The sequence below is a fragment of the Xyrauchen texanus genome, chromosome 33, assembly GCF_025860055.1.
Source record: "Xyrauchen texanus isolate HMW12.3.18 chromosome 33, RBS_HiC_50CHRs, whole genome shotgun sequence".
Taxonomy (NCBI): domain Eukaryota; kingdom Metazoa; phylum Chordata; class Actinopteri; order Cypriniformes; family Catostomidae; genus Xyrauchen; species Xyrauchen texanus.
Window position 1 is genome coordinate 21,417,031 of NC_068308.1, and position 23,446 is coordinate 21,440,476.

The following is a 23,446-nucleotide window of genomic DNA, read 5'->3' on the forward strand; positions in this document are numbered from 1 at the left end:
CAATCAAAATCTCTATTACAGCTGGGGGCGGGACATCACCCCAATGTTGAAATCTGCCAACTCATACTGTAAAGTTGTGATAGGACTGCTGCTGCTTACTTAAAGCCGGTAAGTATTCAGTGTTTGCCAACTAGATTTAACGACTTTTTAGACCCCTTTAGCGACCTTTTTTTTTTTTTCTAATAAAAAAAAACAATACAAAAAAAACACCTAGCGACAAATCTAGCGACTGTTTGGACAAATCTTAGCTACTTTCCGTTTAAAAGTCCCCAGTACTGCAGCGCGAGTGCTTACCCAGACGTTACCCAGACGGAGGCTGTGCGCAGTGTGAGAGAAAAATAAGACGACATACCGCTTTCAACTTTCACTCAGAGTGGTCATATTACATGTAAATATAGCCGAAATCACAGCTCAGCCGTTGTTTTTAACTTATGTTACAAAATTATATATTTTTTTTGGAAATCGCCTGCAAGTGATTACTGGTTAACATGTAGTCTTAATGGCATCGTTTCAGTCACTGTTATCTTGCCAACATTTGTTTGTGAATGTCATTGTAGATGATAATTAATTTGAGTCCAGAATGAAGCCCACGGATTGGAAAGAAACACCGATGTTCATGAAAAGGTTTGTTGTGACGTGTTATTACTATTTTATTGCATATTATGCCGACGGAAAATACCAAACACATAAGACCAAATGTACTACATTATTATTCCTGTTAAACCATGGTGAATTAATATGGGATTTCCTTCAAAAGGTTCATTTAATTTGTATGGAATTTTGGATAATTTAATAAAGTGTCATAATGTCCAATTTGCTCTCACTTTAAATCAAAAATAGGTGCATGATGTTTTTATGGATAATCAATTAAAAACAGCATGAACATATTTTATGTATTATTTTTTATTTAAAGTGAGAGCAAACTGGATATTACTAAACATTATTAAAATTATTATAGAAATTTATTTTATTATAATATTTGACTTTCAGCCAGAATACCACTTATTAATACTGTGGGTGAAAAAAAAACCCGGGCTCACTTTATATTTGGTGTCATGAACTACTACTTAAGCATTTAAAACAATGTACTTTCTATGTACATACATGTTGTTGCATTGCATCTTACATTTAAAGTACCTGCATTTAATTACATCTATAGTTACACTTTTAACCTTACCTCTAAACCTAAATCTACTCCAACCCTTAACCTAAACCATACCCGCACCTCAACCTTAGTGGCAAATGTGAATCTTGCGTGAATTTTGAAGAGCAACATGTTGTTACACAATAAGTACTTTGTATTGTATGTATTTTAATATTAGGACATAGTAGTTAAAGACACCTAATACAAAGTAAATCCCCCCAAAACATAGTGTGGCTCATTAATGACAATTCATGTCTCTTAAAATAGAGCACAGATTTTTTTTTTCCATTCCAAAGGTTTTGAGAGTTCTCGGGCAGTGTTACTTGTATTGAGGCTGTAAGTTTTTACCACTTTGCGTGTATTCTTGTGCTTGGTTTAGATTTGGGTCAAAGCTGAGTAAGCACTTCACACAAGTAAGTAGATTCAACTGTCTGAGGTCATCTGTTAGATGTTTATCAGTCTGGCAGGAAGGCTGCTGCTCTCAGTCACACTAAATGGATTTTGGACACAGTCCAGTTTAGCATAATAATCTGTTCAGTGGGAAACCATTCACACCTTCCTAAAATGTCTCTAGTCCTCCTCTTCTACCCATAATATTTTATATACTCACTTCAGAAGATATGGATTTAACCAGTGGAGTCATATGGATTACTTTTCTGCTTCCTTTATGTCCTTCGAAGCTTCAAAATGTTGGTCACCATTCACTTGCATTATGAGGACCTACAGAACTGAGATATTCTTCTTAAAATCTTAATTTGTGTTCAGCAGAAGAAAGAAAGACACACAAATCTAGCATGATGTGAGGGTGAGTAAATGATGAAAGAATGTACATTTTTGGTTGAACTACCCCCTTTTCACGAGCCTGCACAGCACAAAAACGCTTAGCATTGTCACTGTTGTGCTTTCAGCACAAACAGTTGAAAAATTGTCTATCAATTAAAAAAGGCCTTACCAGTTGTCTTCTGTGGCTTCTTGCAAACCAAAATATGCTTATTTATATCCAACTCCTTGTATTGAGCAAATACAAACATATACACTAGCCTAATATATGTTGATTTGCCCCGTTGTTGATTAAGCCTGCTTTAAAAATAATTAATCTTAATAAAAATAATTATCCACTACTTGTCTAAAGAATATTAAGGGACATACTTGATCAAAGTATTTAATTAACTCTTTTGATTATGTTGGTTGCTCTCTCATACAAACAAGGGATCCACCGATACCACTTTTTCTCTTCCGATTCCGATACCAGAAATCAGGTATCAGATCGGTGCATCCCTAATTACAAACATTCATATTCAAACATATTTTTCACTATAGCAAATGGGAGAATAAGTTCCCTGGGCAATGAATGCAGACATTTTTGACTTAGTAATTGATATGGTTGTGACTTTCTTCTGCTTTGAGAAGATTTTTCTTTCTAAAAATAAATAAATATCAGTTTTACCAACATAGGTGGGGTGTTTGTTGCTTTAATGCTGCAGGCTTAATAGGACGATTCATGAGCACATAATCACTGAGAAAATACAGTGGGTGTGGTGTTTCTTTGTGTGTTCAGGTAAAGCTATATTAATCATAATGTTAAATCAATCCAATACATTTTTATTTGTATATTTGAAAAGGTTTTTGAAAATAACTTTTTCAACCCCCCTTTTACTTATAGTGTCACTTTGCTTGGCAGCAGCCAGAGTCTACTGCTTTCCCATTGACTTCCATTATCTTCCCTAACTGCCATTATTGTTTTCACAGATTGTAGTTTTCACACTTCTCTAAATCCTACATGTTGCACCCTTTTTAATAACACAAGGACGATTACTATGATAAATAGTATATGCTGGAAATCTATTATTCAATCAATGATTACAGATTTGCTCTATTTCTACTTTTTAAAAATCACAATTTAATAACTACTTTTGTAGCAATAAAGTACGTTTATACAGCTGATTATATGTTTTACACAATAACTTGACCACTCCATAATTACGATTTTTTGGAGAGTATTTAAATGACAGCATGTAACATTTTAACCTTGAAATCACACAAAAGGTGTTTGTCTTGCACAAAACTCTTGTTTAAAATGTATAGAAATGACTTCTGGCAAACAAAATATAGCTTTTTACAATTAGCAGCACTGTGCATTACTGCAAATATGATGACATCAACCAAAAATTATATCTGAGCAGATCATCTCAATACTTGATGTTACATGATGTAACTTTACCATAAAACAAGCATTCACAAGCTTTCTTCAGCAGGTCAGAAAACGTGCATTAATTTCTATTACAAGGAAATAATAATATATAATCACAGAGGCAACTAATGAATGTGAAAAAGTAACTTTTGCCATCTATATAACTTTAAACTTCACACATCTTTTTCTCAAAGTTTGATTGATCCTGAGGAATCAATATTTATAATAGCATTTTAAAATTATAATTAGGTATGAAATTATAACACATTAATAAATAAATTAATAATATGCATAAATAAAACAAATTCAATAGCTTTAGATTTTAATAGACATAATAGAAATATTATGTTTTATTTTAGATATTAAAGGAATAGTTCACCCAAAAATGAAAACTCTCTCATCATTTACTCACCCTCATGCCATCCCAGATGTGTATGACTTTTTCAGAAGAATTTCTCAGATCTGGAGGTCCTCACAATGCAAATGAATGGATACCAAAATTTGGTAGCTCCAAAAAGCACATAAAGGCAGCATAATAGTAATCCAGTGGTTAAATCAACGGCTAGTGAAGCAATATATCATGTGTGGGTGAGAAACAGACCAACATTAAAGTCCTTTTGTACTATAAATCTCAACTTTTACTTTCACATTCTTTTGTTTTTTGAGGATTCGCATTCTTCGTGCATAATGTCAACTACTGGGCAGGGAGCAGAATTTATCATAAAAAAGCGACTTAAATATTGATTTGTTTCTCACCGACACCTGTCATCAGGGCCAGCACAAGCCTTTATGAGGCCCTAAACAGAATTTGATTTGGGGGCCCCTCTGTGCCGCCAATACGATTGACCATTGTTAATACTTGATTATTTGCACACTATAAATCTAACACAAGCATTATCAATTGTATTAGTTGTAGCTGTGTTGCTTACATCATACCAATGTCTGCCTGGCATGTTTTTACCCTTCTATGGTTTTTAATTGTAACATTAGCAAACCCACAAGTGTGGTCAGGTGGTAATTTGCCCTTAAATATTCAAAGTCTTACATTACAAAGTGGCATACTTAATGTGGTATCCTGAAAAGTAGGAAAATATACCAGCAGACAATGCATTTTCTGTAAACAAGTTTACCACCTTAATTGCTTTTGGTAAAAAAAAATAATTGCAACGTGCTCCTAGTGAAGTTTCATAGGAGTACATCGTTGACGGAACAGAATGTTATTTTAACAACATAAATTATTATACACAGCAGCAAGCAATATGTACACCTAAAACAACTCTTAATCTATAACTAGCTAATTGAGGCAGAATGACACTGGAATATAATTGCAAAGACCCCAAAATGGTAGGCTAATGTAAATAATGTTAAGCTATTATCAGTGCCAAGCAATAATAAAGACTGTAAACACATGTTTCCTCCATGTGTTTGTTTCTATATTAAAATAATGCCCCCCTCTCTCGAAAAACAAAAAATGTTCAGGGAGTATGATGACACTCACGAGCCATCAGACTTTCATGTGCTTACAGCAGGAAATATGGGAATTTGGAGCTTCCAAATTTTGGTACCCATTCACTTGCATTGTATGGACCTACAGAGTTGAAATAGTCTTTACATTTTTGGGGGGGATATTTCTCACCAATTTGGAATGCCCAATTCTCAATGCGCTCTAATTCCTCGTGGTGGCGCAGGATGATTCACAGTTGCCTCCACATCTGAGACCGTCAATCCGTGCATCTTATCACGTGGTTTGTTGAGCACGTTAACGTGGAGACATAGTGCGCTATTCTCCGTGCCATAAATGCACAACTCACCATGTGGGTTACCCCAACGTGACTCTACCCTCCCTAGCAACCAGACCAATTGGTTGCTTAGGAAGCCAGACTGGAGTCACTAAGCATGCAGAGCTGAAATATTCTTAAAATAGAAAGAGTCAGACACATCTGGGATGGCATGAAGTTGAGGAAAATTATGGGAGATTTTTACTTTTTGGGTGAACTATCCCTTTAAATTCATTCAGTTCAGTTTTATTGTCATCGGACTTTTATTTTGAAATGACGGAATTTCATAACCGTTTCTGTTTGTTGCTGTTCACGTGTGTGAACTTTCAGCTGATTCAATTTTGCGCAGAATCAACAACTTAGCGTGAAACACCGGTGAATTACTCCTAACACTAGTCTGCTTATAACAGCTAAAATTGAAATATTATATAGAGACCTGATTGCGATTCGCGGTCTGTGTTGTGCAACTCCAGTGAGTGTGTAACATTAACTTGATTACAATGAGCATGTCAATGTAAAGGCACTGTCTCTTAAATTGCCGTTGTGTCGTTTTTTTTTTTTTTTTCGCAAGCGGCTGTAAATCACTATTAATGTCACTTTTTGAGTCTGAAGAAAGTACCCCGCTTCTCAGAGGCGATAATGCTAGGTAAGTTATCATAATTGTGGAGGACTCCCTAGATGTCGTCTGAGTAGTCGAATCTTTTGTGGCTATTGCAAAATTGTATCTTATTTAACCTTCCTTGGTGATATGAGTAATTGACACAAATATATTTTATATCCAGAACGATTCTGTACCGTTATTAAGTCTGAGTTGAGATTCTTTATTTTATTTTTACACGGTGAGGACTCGTGGTTTTCGACCAACGCATTTATTGAAATCGTCTTTCAACCTCCGTGAAGTTGGCACCACATATAATTAAATAATCAGCAAAACTATTCCATTCATTTTTGCTGATTTGTGCCGCAAAAATGAACGTTTGTGCCGGTTTGACGTTTGAGATATTGAGCATTATTTTTGGGGCTGTGTGACGTCACTCTCCACACCGTCTCGCTCAAATCGCTGTTTGTGCTCGGTTTGTGCTATTAAAACAAACGCTGTAACTATTTCACTTCCTTAGATATAGCGATAATGTTTATGGGAGCATTTACGTCATTCTCCACCCCATGTTGTCTAAATCGCTCCAAACCGGTGTCATTCGTGTGTGCTCTATTTGTGCCGTTAAAATGAACACTTTATCTTTTCCATTCCTTAGAAATAACAAATATGATTCGGGGCTGTGACGTCACTTTCCACCCCATGTCGTCCAAATCGCTTCAAAAAGGTACTGGTCGTTTGTGCCGTTAAAATAAACTCCGTAACTATGATCTTTTCTGAATTTGTTTTTAATTTTTTAAACAGTGACGTCACTCTCCACCCCATGTCGTCCGAATCGCTCCAAACCAGTGTCATTCGTTTGTGCTCGATTTGTGCTGTTGAAAGAAACAATCTAACTAATTCCCATAGAAATAACAATTATCTCCCGGATCTGTGAAGTCAGTCATGTGTTTACCTCATCTCGTCCAATGCCCTCATTTTCTGACTCATTCATTTGTGCTATTGATGCGGGTTTCTTACCGTTGCTGTCATTGTATATATATATATTGGCAGTTTGATCATTGACAGTAACTTCAAGCTTGCTCGATTAGTTGGTGTGTAACTTGATATAAGTGCAGCTTATGTTCAAAACGTTTATTGCATTATGCAACGACAATGATGGAATATGATTGGAATACATTTGGTAGGCAACTAAAGCAAGTTCCCGACCCATTGCTTTAAAATATTTGAAATATGATAAAACACACACATCACCTGTCCTTGCTTCACTGTTTATTCAGATTTCTCTGAGAACTGCAAGCAGAGATGACCCAAATTTGAAGATAAAAACTTCAGCTATCTCAGTTTCTTATTAAACTGTTTATTGTATCCAATCAAATTCCATCATTGTCGTTGCATAATGCAATAAATGTTTTGAACATAAGCTGCACTTGTATTAAGCTACACACTAACTAATCGAGCAAACGGTTATTATAATGCAGTGGCCTTAATGATATATTCACTGAGGTAAATTTAGGCTACTTTTTACTTTGAATAAACTCCTAAAACATAATGGTAATAAACGAGATGTTTTAGTTGGTTCAGTGATTAGTTTGTTTCTTTCAACAGCACAAATGAATGACACCGGTTTGGAGCGATTCGGACGACATGGGGTGGAGTGTGACGTCACTGTTATTAAAAAGGCTGTTTGTTATATTTAAGAAACGATCATAGTTACAGGGTTTCTTTTAATGGCACAAATAGAGCACAAACGAATGACACCGATTTGGAGTGATTTAGACAACATGATGTGGAGGGTGACGTCACCGCTCCCAAAAACATTATCGCTATATCTAAGGAAGGGAAATAGTTACAGCGTTTGTTTTAATGGCACAAACAACCAGCGTTTGGAGCGATTCGAGCGAGATGGTGTGGAGAGTGACGTCACATAGCCCAAAAGATAATGCTTAATATCTCAAACGCCAAACCAGCACAAACGTTAATTTTTGCGGCACAAACACAGCACAAATGAATGGAATAGTTTTGGTGATTATTTAATTATATGGGGTGCCAACTTCACGGAGGTCGCCCTTCACGTGTCGCTGAGACAATACTCTATAGCGACTCCAAACAAATATGAGGAGATAGAAATGGCGGAAAGTGTGAAACGTGTACGTGATTATGCTAAATCCACTTTCGAAGAGGAGTTAAATATGGATCGTCTACCACTATCAGAAACCCCATCTAACAGCTCTCCGCCAAAATTGCAGCGGCATACATCCAAACTTACTACTAAAGTTGAATCAGTTATGGATAAAATGGAGAGTGCTGTTGCTAAAACTGGATGTTAAAATAGAGGACGTGATCACAGAGAATAAACAGCTGTGGGAAAAAGTGGGCGAATTGGATGCATATAAAAGACTGTGGAACTTGAAAATGTCTGTCATTACCGAGGAGGAAGGGGAAAATGGTTGCAATGGCATTTTGTTCTTGAGAGATGTTCTTTAGACTTCCATTGACGTTGCATACAGACTCGGGCCAAAAGTGGGAGGCACCCATCCACAGCGGATTATTGTGCCATTTTTGTCACGCACTCATCATGATCACATCTGGCTCGACGCAAAGAACTCTGAAATCCTCAAACAGAAAGGCATTAAGATAACTGAAGATCTGACACAGCAGACAAGGGATGCAAGGAACAAATTGTGGCCACTGGTAAATCAAGGCCGGAATGAAGGAAAACGAACTGGGATTAAGGGCTGATATGCCATTTGTTAATGGAAAGAAGATTACAGCGGACAATATGTGAACCACATCAACAAATACTCTTGTTCCCTCTGGTGGAAAGAAAAACACTTTGAACTTTAACCGAAAGCTCAGCTGTGACCTCTTTGTAAAGATGGTGTCCATTTAATTTTGTTCTGACATAATCCGCATCTCTGTTGTTTGTTCATCTCATTCTCAGACAGAATGGTTTTGATATTTTTGAATAACCACTTGATCCTCGTTAAATATGGAAGGTAAATAGATTACATAATTTTTTCCTCACTTAATGCAGTTGATTCTTCTGCCTTAAGGCAGATTGTTCTTTCTTGTTCTTCATTCAATGTCTTTTAACTCTTCGTGTTTTTCTCTTAATGTTGGGGGGGTTCGTGATCTAACCAAACGTAAAGCTTTATTTTTATTCAGCAGTTCCAAAGGAAAAGATGTCTATTTTTACATGAAAATCATTCTAGTGTTAATTATGTATTATTTTGGTCAGCTCAGTAGGAAGGTAAAATTATATTTTCACATGGTTCTTCTCATTCTGGTAGAGTAATGATTTTACCTAGTCATATATTTTATGGTAATATTCTTGAGTCACACCTTTCTTTAGAGGGAAGATGGATAATAGCCGGAATTCAGTCCAGGGTGACTATTGTTATTTTATGTAATATTTATGGCTTTAACAGGCCCGAGCTGAACAGTATTCTCTTCCAAAGTTTGTCTACGAAACTTTCAGCTTTAAATCTGAAATTTCCTTCAGCTGCATTTATTATGGGAGGGCATAACCCTGATTTATATTTAAATAGATTTCCGCCAAGACTCAATGTTAATATAATCTTAATATAGAGAGGTGTTTACCAAATTGAATAGAGAATTTCCGACACTCGTATATAAATAGTTCCCACTTTGTGTTTGCAGAGTCTGATTTGGTATTAGAAACTTCAAAAATATTCTTAATACCTAAACAACATGAAGAATATTGTAAGAAAGAAGTATTTAGTTTTCAGTATCCTGGCTGTCTCTGAGAACTACTATAAACCTCAGCTATTTCAAGGTTGATACAAGCATGATCAGTTAGAGTGGCAGGAGAAATTGTACAGGAATTATTAAATCAAACCAGCCAGTCAGACACAAGCCACAGGTCTATCCAATATTTTTGTGACGTCTGCTTTCAACCATGTAAATGATGAAACGCTGCTTCCATGGATGTGTCTGTAAGCATCCAGCAAAGAAAGGCTGCTACAAAAATCAAAAAATTAAGGCAAGGGAGTCAAGAAGCTCTGCAATTAATAGCTATGTTAATGTTTCCTAAAATAATCACAATTTGTATGTCAGTCCTAGAATGTGCTTAACTGTTGAAAATTGTATTTAAATTTATTTGGAAGAACTAGACTGAATATGTAAAAAGAAAACCGGTTATAAGAACAGTTTCAGAGGGTGGGCTCAACATCCTTGATTTCAGTACTGTTAATATCATTTTTTAAATCAGTTGGATAAAACATTGCTTGGATCAGGAGGACTCTATATGGTTTTATATCCCCAATTTGTTTTTTAATAAGTGCGGTGGTCTAAAATATTTACTTTCATGTGACTTCAAATATAGTAAACTTTAAGCTAGCTTATTTTCATAAGCAAGCGCAGGAAGCTTGGGAAATAACCTTTAAACACAATTTTTCTCCACACATCTATATTATGAAATAATCAACATGTGTTATCAATAAGCGTCTGCCAAGTGAATAAATGTAATTGTATTTAAGAACAAATCTAGATTCCTAGCTTTCTAGCTTCCCACTGACATAGTCCGAGACTAATACATTTTTACTGCCCAATAAGATAAATGAAATTCCCTTTAAAGTGTTGCATAGATATTATAATTGCAATGTTTTTCTAAAAAACTTTAAAAGAGACATTTTACCACAGTGTTCGTTTTGTAATCTTGAACCTGAAACTTCTATTCATTTATTTTGCACCTGTAATTATTCTACAGACTTTTGGGCCCAGGTAGCTATGTTAATGTTTCCTAAAATAATCACAATAGATGACTCCATGATTCTGTTCTTGGTTTGTAACACTGGCTTTCCCATAATTGATGACACTTTTTACATTTACATTTACATTTATGCATTTGGCAGAAGCTTTTGTCCAAAGCAACTTACAGGGACAATCCCCCCAGAGCAACCTGGAGTTAAGTTGATCAAAATCATTTAATTTTAATGCTTTGTATGAAAATAAATCTATTGTAATTTATTTACAAAGAAAAAAAAAAGTAAATTAATATGTATATACTGAATGGAAAGAAATGTTTTGTATACCCAATTTTGTTCTTATAATTTGTATGCTTTTGAAAAATAAAAAATATATAAAAAGTTACCATGATTGTTTTTTTAATGACGCAGTCTAATAAAAAGCTAGTCTATTCAATATAGCTTGCATAGCTGTCATTAGTGTTCCGAAATGATGTCTGAATTATGTGATAGAACTTGTCTTTATTAACTCATGTTGTCTGTCATGTCACAAGGGCATTTCTGTCACTACATGATACGTTGAAAATGGCCATGTCAGGTACCATCTACATACTGTAACAGTCTTCGTGTTCTTTTGGAATATCCTGCATGAGCTGTTGTCTCTGTATCGTCTCATAATACACACATGCATGCATAATTTGCATTATGCATGCAACCATCATATTTCACTAGGCTGAAGTGTAAACACAAGCATGATGCAGCTAATTAGTTCTAGGAATCAGAGCTGCAAATTAATTTAAATAGGACGATTTATATACCCATATAAGAACACATTTGACATTTCCTTTCTAAGGAATGAGGATGCAGACAGATGCCGGTGGAGGTCCATTAGGGTCATGAACTTCACCATGTTCCTCAGCAGCATTGGTAAGAAAGAAACATGTTCACACACATTTCTGCTTTGATGTCCCACTTAACAGATGTAAAAATATGGGTAGAAATACTTTGGTAAGACATTATACTCCATCTGAAACTATTTTAAACCGCATCTTGCTAATTCTTTTATAATTAATATGAATGCAGTTTTATGAGCTTGAACTACAAGGAATACTTTTACTCTTGAGAATTCATTTGTCACAATTCAGTGCTTTTTAAAATTAACTAGTGATAGAAAAGGTGTTTAAAACTGGTGATTAACGTGAAAAGAAATGTTAGCCAATCAAAGCATAATTTAACTTGTACATTCATATAATTTTTTTTTTTATAGATTTCCCATTTTGCAGTTCGGTTTAATGAATAGATGGTGATGGCACCTGTTCATTTTAGAGCTGAGAATTTGCTGTAACTTGCAAGTTGTTTGTACTAAACTGTACAGTTAAACTCAACTGAACATGTAATGCCCTCTAACCCTATAACACAGTAAAAGTGTCACTTAAAGAAAAAGGAATTACTTAAGATATCAATATGACTTTTGCAGTTTTTTATATGCTCGTAGATTAATGTAGTGATTGCATTGTTGTGTTTTAGGTTTTACGATTGTCATCACTTCCATATGGCCCTATCTGAAGAACGTAAGTATTCCTTTTGCTATCGGAGTGGAATGGTTTTCAAAATGAACTTAAAAATGACAAAGGAGTGAGACTTCTATAAATGATTTCTGTGCAAATTATATTTATATCTTGAGCTATGCTTGACTTATTAACTGGAAGTGACAAAGGGAAGTATTTGTAAGGTGCATTTCATTTTCTAAGAAAAAGTGCCTGGTGCACCCTTGTTAGTCCATGTATAATAGATGTCGACCGATAGTGGATTTTAAAGATACCGATAACTAAGGTGAAGGATAGAGCTGATAACCGATTATTTGGCAGATAGTTTTTAAATTCGATTTGAAGAATGTCTCACTGTACTATGATGGGCACAGACATAGAGGATAGTCCAAAATGTATAAAAAACAAAATCCCAATAATAATTAAAGAAACATATATATATTTTTTAATGATTTGGTGCATAATGTGGGACTTTTAACTTCAGCCAAGTCTGAAACACACAAGGCACTCTTATTTTGAAATGGAGGCTTGGCTCTGTTAAATTGTTATATTTTTCAAGTTAAAGTTTTTATAGCCACAACATTAAAGCCACCTGCCTAATATTGTGTAGGTCCCCTTGTGCCACCAAAACAGCTTTGTCCTGTCGAGGCATGGACTCCACAAGACCTCTGAAGGTGTACTGTGGTATCTGGCATCAAGACATTAGCAGCAGATCCTTCAAGTCCTGTAAGTTGTGAGGTGGGGCCTCCATGTTGTTGGTCCAGCACATCCCATAGATGCTCAATCAGATTGAGATCTGGGGAATTTGGAGACCAAGTCAACACCTTGAACTCTTTGTCATGTTCCTCAAACCATTCCTGAACAATTTTTGCAGTGTGGCAGGGTGCATTATCCTGCTGAAAGGGGCCAATGCAATCACGGAATACCGTTGCAATGAAGAGGTGTAAGTGGTCTGCAACAACCTTTAGGTAGGTGGTTTGTGTCAAAGTAACATCCACATGAATGCCAGGACCAAGGTTTCCCAGCAGAACGTTGCCCAGAACACCACTGCCTCAGCAGGCCTGCCTTCTTCCCATGGTTCCTCCTGCTGCCATCTCTTCCCCAGGTAACGACACACATGCACTCTGCCGTCCACATGATCAGAAAACGTGATTCGTCAGACCAGGCCACCTTCTTCCATTGCTCCATGGTCCAGTTCTGATGCTCTTGTACCCATTGTAGGTGCTTTCGGTGGTAGACAGGGGTCAGCATGGGCATTCTGTCCGGTCTGCGGCTACGCAGCCCCATACACAGCAATCTGCGATGCACTGTGTGTTCTGACACCTTTCTATCATGGTCAGCATTATATTTTCAGCAATTTGTGCTACAGTAGCTCTTCTATGGGCTCAGACCATACAGGCTATCCTATGCTCCCAACACGCATCAATGAGCCTTGGGCACCAATGACCCTGTCACCGGTTCACCAGTTGTTCTTCTTTGGACCACTTTTGGTAGGTACTAACCACTGCACACTGGGAACACCCCACAAGACCTGCTGCTTTGGAGATTGCTAGACTGACCCTGTTGTCTAGCCATCACAATTTATCCCTTGTCAGAGTCACTCAGATCCTTACACTTGCCAATTTTTCCTGCTTCAAACACATGAAATTCAAGAACTGACTGTACACTTGCTGCCTAATATCCCACCCTTTGACAGGTGTCATTGTAACAAGATAATAAATGTTATTCACTTCACCTGTCAGTGGTTTTAATGTTGCGGCTGATCAGTGTATATTCACCAGATGAAGAGTTTGTATATATATTTCACCAGATGAGGTGCAGAATAAGGTTTTATTATTTTTCACAAGAAATAAAATTTGATAATTTGTGCTGATAGGTGATATTTCCATATAGACAAATTTTTCTTTGCATGCCCACACTTCAATATAGATTACTTGATTATCTAATCAAAATAGCGTCGGCCACAGAGGAACACGGAGGAATAATGAAAATAAAAAAAACTAATGTCATAGATTTTTGCCAATAACCGATAGTTCCAAAAAGCTATCTGCACTGATTAATTGGTAAAAACCGATATATCAGTCTACCTCTAATGTATACTACACTAACTGGACAGTAACCGTGCAAGTCCATCAATCATGCTCTGTTTGACTTTTTAGATTGATAACAGTGCAGATGCCAGTTTCCTGGGATGGGTGGTTGCTGCATATAGTTTGGGTCAGATGGTGGCCTCGCCCCTCTTTGGATTATGGTCCAATCACAGGCCTCAACGGGAGCCTCTAGTCTGCTCTATATTCATAAACATCTCTGCTAACATGTACTACACGTATGCCTACCTACTTCCCTCACACAACAAAATTCACATGCTTTTGGCTCGAACATTTGTGGGCATTGGATCAGGTATGTTTTATTTATACATACTTTTAAGTAAACAACTGCAAACACATTGATTTTGCTAGCAGAATTAAGCTGATAATTAGTGAACAATGATCATTAACCACAAGGTTGTACGGTGATCATTTGCAGTGTTAAGATCTTTTATTTCTGTCATGTAGGTAATGTAGCAGTTGTGAGGTCCTATGTGGCAGGTGCCACTTCTTTAAAAGAGAGAACCTGTGCAATGGCTAACATGAGCGCCTGCCAAGCTTTCGGCTTTATACTTGGCCCGGGTATGTGTCAAGGCAATAAAATGATGTTATTCACTCAATACATTGTGAAGTTTGTCTGTAAGGACAGTTGATCTGCTATTTTTCACAAGATATGTCACTTGCAAAGATGTAGCATGTAGAACTCTTGTCAAACAAAGATTGTTGGTGGCCTGTTTATAAATTAATGAATTAACATATTCTATATATGGTGTGTGTCATATGTTTATATATATATATATATAACATATGACACATGACACATATATATATATATATATTAGCTCTACAGGCTGCCTTGTCGTTCATTGGAGAGACTGGCATCAGGGTAAATGCTATCCTGCTTCAGGTTAATATGTACACTGCTCCAGCACTGCTAGCTGCCTGCTTTGGGGTCATTAACATTCTGCTGGTTTTCTTAGTTCTGAGGTAATGATTTAACTCTGTCTTTTACACAGTTAAGCTATCCAACCATACTAAATACATGTACATGGATTGTAGTAAATGCATATACAGTTGTAAATTGAGCATTTCAGCTCAGGTCTGTGTATCCTCAGCGCCTTTTTATTTCAAAAGTGACTGCTTTTATCCAAGTTTGAAATAATAATTGCCTTTATACTTAAGTTAAAACAGCATGCATAGAACTTAAAATATGTTTTCATATATTTAGGGAACACTCTGTGGATGCACATGGGAGGGAAATCCGAGCAATTAACTACACCCCAGAAGGTATCCTTTATTCATTTTCTAGTGTACACATAATATCTTATCCTTAATTGTGTACAGTTTCACTGCTATAGGTTCTGTAAACAACTTTGTAATATTTGTAACATTTACTTTATGCACTAGTACAATTATCCATTGTTTTTCTTTCTACCTTCAGAGCAAGTAGCTGTGGCTCCAGCGGTGGAAGGTGACATTGACCAGATTGCAGTGCTTACATCTAACATCCTTTTCTTCATTATTCTTTTCATTTTTGCAGTGTTTGAAACGTAAGAGATGATTCTCAAATCTTGTGACTTATATAGAACTCTTATTTAAAGACATGTAGATCAAATTATCTCATATTTATGTGGTGTTTAATCTTTAACTGCAGAATATCTACCCCTCTATCAATGGATATGTTTGCATGGACAAGAAAAGATGCAATTTTGTATAATGGCATAATATTAGCTGCCATTGGCTTTGTGTCCATCTTTGTCTTCCTGGTGGTCAAGGTGGTTTCAGCACGGTAAATTCAAGTTTAAGGTTTCTATTTTAAGAACTCTGATGTTGATTATTAGTATTTGTTACTTTTTACAAATACTAATGGCACTTGGCCATTGTTTTTTAAATAGAATATAAAATAGAATATATTCAAGTTAGGAATATATTAGTTAATTTAATGCATTAACTTTGTTTAAAAAATAATGCGTGACCCATACGTAAATTCCATAATGTATTTTCTACCATCTGAGCTATTCAAGCTTGAAGTACATTTAACTTCATGCTTTTATGAGCTGCATCAGCAGGAGGCAGTCAGTGCACCTCAACAAATCTCACAAACAGTGACTCAGATGCATCCCCAGAATGTGAGCTGGCCTCACAGAACACATTCTTGACAGCTGGACAAAACAAAAGAGTGAATGGATCTCGAGACGTGATTGTCAAAGTTTTAACTACTTTTTACTTTACACACCATCTTATAAGCTAGACATTTATGACACTGAAAGCCAGTGAGACGCTTCAAAAGTGTCAGTATGACGCATATGTACATAGACCAACAATTAAATGCAGACAAAATGCAAGAACACATACTATGCGTTGACATACTCCAAAGCAACATGGATTGCTGACGACTGTAGGCTTATGTTCAGTGATATGGGAATAAAACAAAAGTATATTTAATTTTTAAAGCCACTTTGTATTGTCTTAAAAATGCATTACCTGTCAGCCACTATAATGTAATATATTTCAATCTGAATTATTTTTATATATATATATATATATATATATATATATATATATATATATATATATATATTACACGTTCTAGAAACCAGACTATTTGCATAATCATTAGAGTTTTTTTAGACAGTGCAGGTTTTCATACTGTTTCTCACATGCTATTTTTTTCCTTATGTACCTGACACATTTAATATTGGTCGGCAGTGTTTTTTGAACCCATGACTTCCTCATGTTGTTGTTGCAGGCTGACTAATCAGATCTCAGGTAAATCAATGTATTTTTGGGTGTTTTTTTTTTTAGGGTAGGTGATCGACCACTGCTCCTTGGTGGCTTGACTCTTATATTTGCTGGTTTCTTTATCTTGTTGCCTTGGGGAAATCAATATCCTAAAATTCAATGGGCAGGTGAGGCATTCTTATTACCAGTGCTGGGTAGAATACTTCTGAAATTTGATCCGATACTATTTAAAAATTGCAATCCATTATGTCATATTTTAGATTACAGATTGAGTTAAAATAATCTGATTACATTTATATTAATAAGTTATTAATATAACCCATTTCATATTTTCTTGAAAATCTAATCACTCATTTTAAATGTATATAGTACCAAGAGAGGTGATTTTCTGCCATACTGAAACATGGGCTGTAGTGCATTTGCGTGGTGCAAAAGCACAAAGTTGCATGTGACCGACACCACTGAAATATTTGTTTGCAATGTGTTTTTACAGAATTATGTCTAGTATTTTTTAATACATTATTTTCGATGCAGGTTGCACATGCAAATAGTTTGGCATTTATTGTGCATTCATTTAGAAACTACATTTAAAACCGAAACCAAATTCCCTGTGTATTTGTGGATTGGATAAAGCACTTAAAGGGAAAGTTCACCCAAAAGAAAATTCTCATCATTTACTCATCCTCATGCCACTGGGGTCATATGGATTACTTTTATGTTGCCTTGATGTGAATTTTGGAGCTTTAAAGTTCTGATCACCATGCATTGAATGGACCTACAAAGCTGAGATATTCTTCTAAAAATCTTCACTTTTGTTCTGCAGAAAAAAGAAAGTCATACATATCATGTGGGTGAGTAAATGATGAGACAATTTTCATTTTTTAGTGAACGATCCCTTTAAATGCAGTGTATCAATTTCGTTAGCTACATGCACACAGCAAGATGTTACATAAAATATTTAAAATACAGACTGCTCTTAAAATTTAGGAGCATAATTAGTCAATTATGCACTAGCTACTGCCTTTGGCTGATTGATGGTGTAATCAGAATGTAATCTGTAATCCCTAAAATATTTACTATAATCTGATTATGAACATTAAATATGTAATGTTATCCAATTATATTTATGCAATTTTTGGAATCAAATTATATATATATATTAGACCCTGGCAGCCAAAGGTTTGGAATAATGTACAGATTTTGCTCTTATGGAAATAAATTGGGACTTTTATTCACCAAAGTGTCATTCAACTGATCACAATAGTCAGGACAATAATAATATAAAAAATTACAATTTGAAAAAAAAAACAGAACTTCTTAAACTACTTCAAAGAGTTCTCATAAAAAAAATCCTCCACATGCAGCAATGACAGCTTTGCAGATTCTTGGCATTCTAGCTGTCAGTTTGTCTAGATGCTGAGGTGACATTTCACCCCACACTTCCTGTAGCACTTGCCATAAATATGGCTGTATTGTCGGGCACTTCTCACACACCTTACAGTTTAGCTGATCCCACAAAAACTCAAAGGAGTTAAGATCCATAACACTCTTTTCCAGTTATTTGTTATCCAATGTCTGTGTTTCTTTGCCCACTCTTTGTTTTTCAAAAGTGATGTTTTCTTTGCAATTCTTCCCATAAGGCCTGCACCCCTGAGTCTTCTCTTTACTGTTGGACATTAAACTGGTGTTGAGCAGGTAGAATTTAATGAAGCTGTCAGCTGAGGACATGTGAGGCGTCTATTTCTCAAACTAGAGACTCTGATGTACTTATCCTCTTGTTTATTTGTACATCTGGCCTTCCACATCTCTTTCTGTCCTTGTTAGAGCCAGTTGTTCTTTGTCTTTTGAAGACTGTAGTGTACAACTTTGTATGAAATCTTTCATACAAAGCATTTATACAATTTTGAGCATTGTATAGCATTCATTCAGTGAATGTTAAACTTCATTTAATAATCAAAATAGATTTTCTAATAGCTATTTAGCATGATTACTCAAGGATAAGGTGCTGGGGTGATGGGTGCTGGAAATGGGGCCTGTCTAGATTTGATTAAAAATGACTTTTTTTCAAATAGTGATTGTGCAGTGTTTTACATCAGTAATGTCCTGGCTATACTTTGTGATCAGTTGAATACCACTTTGGGGAATTAAAGTACCAATTTCCTTCCGAAACAGCAAAAGCTGTACATTATTCCAAACTTTTGGCCGTGTGCGTGTGCTCACGTGTGTGTGTTACTGCGCCTCTATTGTTTCCTTGAACAGATCTTCAAAATAACACCATGCCTGTAGAACGACTGGCCCCAACCTCCAGTTCCTCACTGGAGCCCACTGGATGTCCCTCTGAACAGACCTGGTGCCTGTTTACCCCTGTAATTTATCTTGCACAGTACATAACTGCTGACATCCTGATCGGAGTGGGTTATCCTACATGTAACGTCATGTCTTACACTTTATACTCAAAGATACTGGGCCCCAAACCTCAGGTACAACTGATATTTATTCTTTAAAGCATATTAGACTGAAAATGATGATTCATTGTACTTGATGCCATTTATGATATATTCTCAGGGAGTTTACATGGGCTGGCTGACAGCATCAGGAAGTGGTGCAAGGACTCTTGGGCCTGTGTTTGTCTCTCATGTCTACGCAATTCTGGGACCCCGATGGAACTTCAGTATCATCTGTGGCATAGTACTAGCTGCCATTATTCTCCTCAGTGCTATGTATAAAAGACTAATTGCCTTTTCTGTACGCCATGGAAGGGTGGAGGAATAGCAGAATGACTGAGAGGTGCCCCTACTAACTACTAAAGAACCTTTTAGAGAAGTGGGCCTTTTGCCAGGTTGTTAAGTGACTTAAACGTGTGTGGAGAGAAGATGAAGAACCACTGATGCACTTATGAATACTTCTTTCATAGAGAGTTGTATAAAGTGTGGAGCTTTCACAGCATGATTCTTAAGAAGCTTACAGATCATTTCCAATTTAGGATCTTTTATATATATATATATATATATATATATATACATATATATATATATATATATATATATCCTCAATATATTGAACTCCAATTTCCAGTTACCTTCACTGTGAATTCAACATCATCCGGAGTAGCATGGTATAGATCTTCTGTTGCCACATTTAAGTAGGTTTTCAGGTTTGTAATTACTCCACACAGGAGACATAAAAGAGTGGCAGGATCATAACAGGCCTGTGCAACCAGCAGTAGGTTAAAGGTTTGGAAGCACACCATGATTGCAAGGCCCATACAGTTTACTTAAAGAGTATTACATGTTTTAATAATCATCTTTAATAACTAATGTTTATAGCATTGTAATACGTTAACAGATGTTTACTAATTACTGATGGAAATGCTGATTTATGCACTAATAGAAGAGGCTTGAAACAAATGTTAGCTGGTGAAGTTTTTCATAACACTAGGCATTGTAAAAAATAAAGTAATCCCAGATTTAAAAAAAATTACAAATGGTCTATTTTTTGTGGATGTTAAATAAGCACAATATAGTTATTTATTTTAACTTATAATAAACTGTTATTTTGTTTTAAAAACAGAAACCTCTCAATCCTTTGAAGTGTGACAATGTTTCTGGGTGTCTTTCTTTAAATAAAAGATATTCAAAGTTTATTCCATTAAACAGATTTTTATTTTTTTATTTTATTTATTTATTTATTGCAAAAGAAGTTAAATGTGATTTTGTAAAGATCATAGTAATTGATTTCAAAGGTTGTTGTTGTTGTTTTGTTTTACACAGGTCATGACAAAGCTGTCTCTTAACCGTTACTGTAAATTTGGTTGTTCACACAACGTGTACTGCAACTGTGCCTCTACTGTAGGATGAGCTTGTGGATTTGCATTGTGGTATTTCAATTAACCAACCAGACAACAGAACCCAGATGCACTAAAAAATGCAAAAAGACAACTCTAGCTGTATATGCAAAATAACCTTGTATGCATGTTGGTTTAACACCAGGTTCTTGCTTCACACTTAGTGATCGCACTCTGTGTGATGCAATTTTTGCCAGCTGCAAAACCATTACTCCCATGATGCACTGCATTTAAGATCATGGAACTTTTCTTTTCCTCTTGTTCTTGGCAGTGGGTTTGCAGTCAATGTGTTTGAACGAGCCCGGAGCTCCATGGCTGCCCCTCACAAGCATTCTGTTGGCAAAACATGCACAAGAAAATCAAGCAAATGGGAAATTCAATAGGGATTGGCACTTTATAAATATTAAATACTTAAAAAGCCAGTGTGTGTCAAGAGAACATCAGATTTTATATTTAGTGTCTTGATATTCATGTAGGAGCATGTTGCTGTCTATAGTACCTAATGTACAGCATTTTAGACTGCAATTTGTTTTACAGTTGAAATCAGAAGTTTACATACACTTATGTTGAAGTCATTAAAACTCCTAACTGACCTAAAACAGGGAATGTTTTTACGATTAAATGTCCGGAATTGTGAAATACTGCGTTTAAATGTATTTGGCTAAGGTGTATATTTTTCTGTCAGTGAGCAGGGCTTCAGCTGAGACTGAGAGAACTGAAGAAACATGGACAGGTTTTTTCCGACACTGAAAATGTTTCTGCGGCCGCCCAAGAAAAAATATAATGACCTTCATTGCGCGTTTGGCGCTTTAAAATGGCTTAATGTTCTTCTCATCTGACACGCGAATGTTTCACGCGAATCCAGCAGGCTTTCCGATATTTGTGAGAGCTCAGAGCGGGGTCACTGGCGCTACTCAATACATTTTGACCCAGGAGCGAAATCTCCACAGAACGGGACGACTCCCACACAGGTTAAGAACACGAAGAGGAGCTTGTTATTAAACAGGTGTGACATCATCGTGGTTCGCATGATAATAATCACTCGTAATAAGAAGAACGCAAAAGAATATAATGACATCCAAAAGATGAACTCTGAATAAATAAGTTCATTCTGTCACTTATTTATTTATTTCGCCATAAGTTACATTTATTGTCTTCAAGAAGTGTTTATTCTTGTTAGGTTTTTATTTTTATGTTTTTTTTTTTTTTTATTTTTTTTTTTTTTTTATGATATATTTTCTTTGTCGCATTGCTTTGAGAAGATCTTACGTTTCTTGAGCAAAGTTTATAGGATAATAATTTAATATTGGTCAACAAAATTTTAAACTGAAATGTGTCATACTGTTATATTTAGCATTTTGGTAAGGTTGATTTTTATTTATTTACTTTGACATTGTTTGTCTTGTTCCAAATAAAGAGGAAATAGTTTTAATATATAAAGTATTTAATTCACTGACTGGAGTTCCAAAAATAGGCATTACAATATGGTTATTTTATTTATAAACCGTTTTTATTATATATTGCTATTGTTATATGCAATTACTCATATCATGAAATAAGATTTTGGTCATATCGCCTACCCCTAATTATAGGGCACATTTTAAAAGTGAGAGAGTTGGTCTTTTAACCACTTATTGTATGTTTAGGGCAGGCTCTGAGTTTGTGTTTTTGGCTGTCACATTTGGAACAGCCTATTTGGTTCTGCCCACAAGGGTGATCAGGTAGAGCACAGTGACCACATAAGAAACAATGATGTCATGCTGGGGAGAGACAGTGGAGAAAGAAGGTGGTGAGATGGCAGAAAATATACATATTAGGAGACATATATTCATTCTGTGTCATTCCTATAAACATTTGCTTACAAGGCATCCGCATTCATCACAGTGTCTCCAATTTCGCTCATCCTGTGAGAAAGATGGAGGGGAAAATATTGTCCGTTTTCATGTCTCTGGAAGAAAGACATCATAGGGGTTTGAACATTTTAATTTTGAGGGAACTATTTGTTTTAATGTGCTCCTGCTAAAACACCAGCTCTTACCTTTGATGGGCATAGAAGTCTTTGGGCAATGCTTGTTTCTTTATGAAACAAAATCTGAGATGAGGGATTGAAAAATATTTGATTTTTATTATTACCCATTCTCATCTGCACTCATCCCTCTCCAAGCATGTATTAATAATAGCAATGTACACAAACAAAATCAAGTGCATATTAGAGAAAAAATTAATTGTGCTTAATGTAAACTTGTAAACTCATCCTGTAGTATATCTTTGGGACTCATATTAGTGAAAATATGAGTGCTTCCAGCCAGCCTTTCCATGTAGAGGGTGGTTATCATAATCAACCTGAGAATAAAGAACAACAATATCACACTTGGTAAATGTATTGTATTCATTTTCATTTAGTAAAATATAATTTACCTAATAATCCAAAATGGAGAAGGAGGCTCAAAGTAGTATGGAAATATCCACATCATCGGCATCTCAGCTTCACCACTCGCTAAACAATATAGATCATAAGCATCATGCACAACAGTGGCACATTGTGATATCTTAGAAAGTTCTTAGAGTGACCACATTTAATGTCTACATTGTCAGGGTTTTTACCTCTTCATCAAAGAATTGATGATTGAACATGTAATAGTGGCAGAACTCATTCTGTCCATAAAACTGGCCATATCCAAGAAGACAGAAAAACAAAAACAGAGAAATTAGGATGCAAAATGTATGTCATGCATAACTAGATCACAAGTGTCAACATGCTTAACAGCTTAGAAAAAAATCACTCCTGCACTTATTTCACAACCCTGCA

General features: G+C 35.8%; 1 protein-coding gene across 9 annotated transcripts; it reads left to right on the forward strand.

Annotated features, from left to right (window-relative positions):
* Positions 1–88: 88 nt before the first annotated feature.
* LOC127626830 (major facilitator superfamily domain-containing protein 8) lies at positions 89–19,813 on the forward strand. Of its 9 annotated transcripts, none has more exons than XM_052102900.1 (13): positions 89–108; positions 558–624; positions 11,271–11,344; positions 11,945–11,988; positions 14,124–14,364; positions 14,520–14,633; positions 14,894–15,038; positions 15,280–15,338; positions 15,493–15,601; positions 15,706–15,840; positions 16,857–16,960; positions 19,053–19,273; positions 19,359–19,813. In XM_052102900.1, exons 2-13 carry the CDS (start codon positions 581–583, stop codon positions 19,563–19,565), a joined length of 1,497 nt encoding a protein of 498 aa, XP_051958860.1. In that variant the 5' UTR covers positions 89–108; positions 558–580; the 3' UTR covers positions 19,566–19,813. The 9 variants fall into 9 exon arrangements, with proteins under 9 accessions (XP_051958860.1, XP_051958865.1, XP_051958859.1 ...); XM_052102899.1 differs by lacking the exon at positions 89–108 and adding an exon at positions 306–388; XM_052102903.1 differs by lacking the exon at positions 89–108 and adding an exon at positions 1,524–1,557.
* Positions 19,814–23,446: the final 3,633 nt, after the last annotated feature.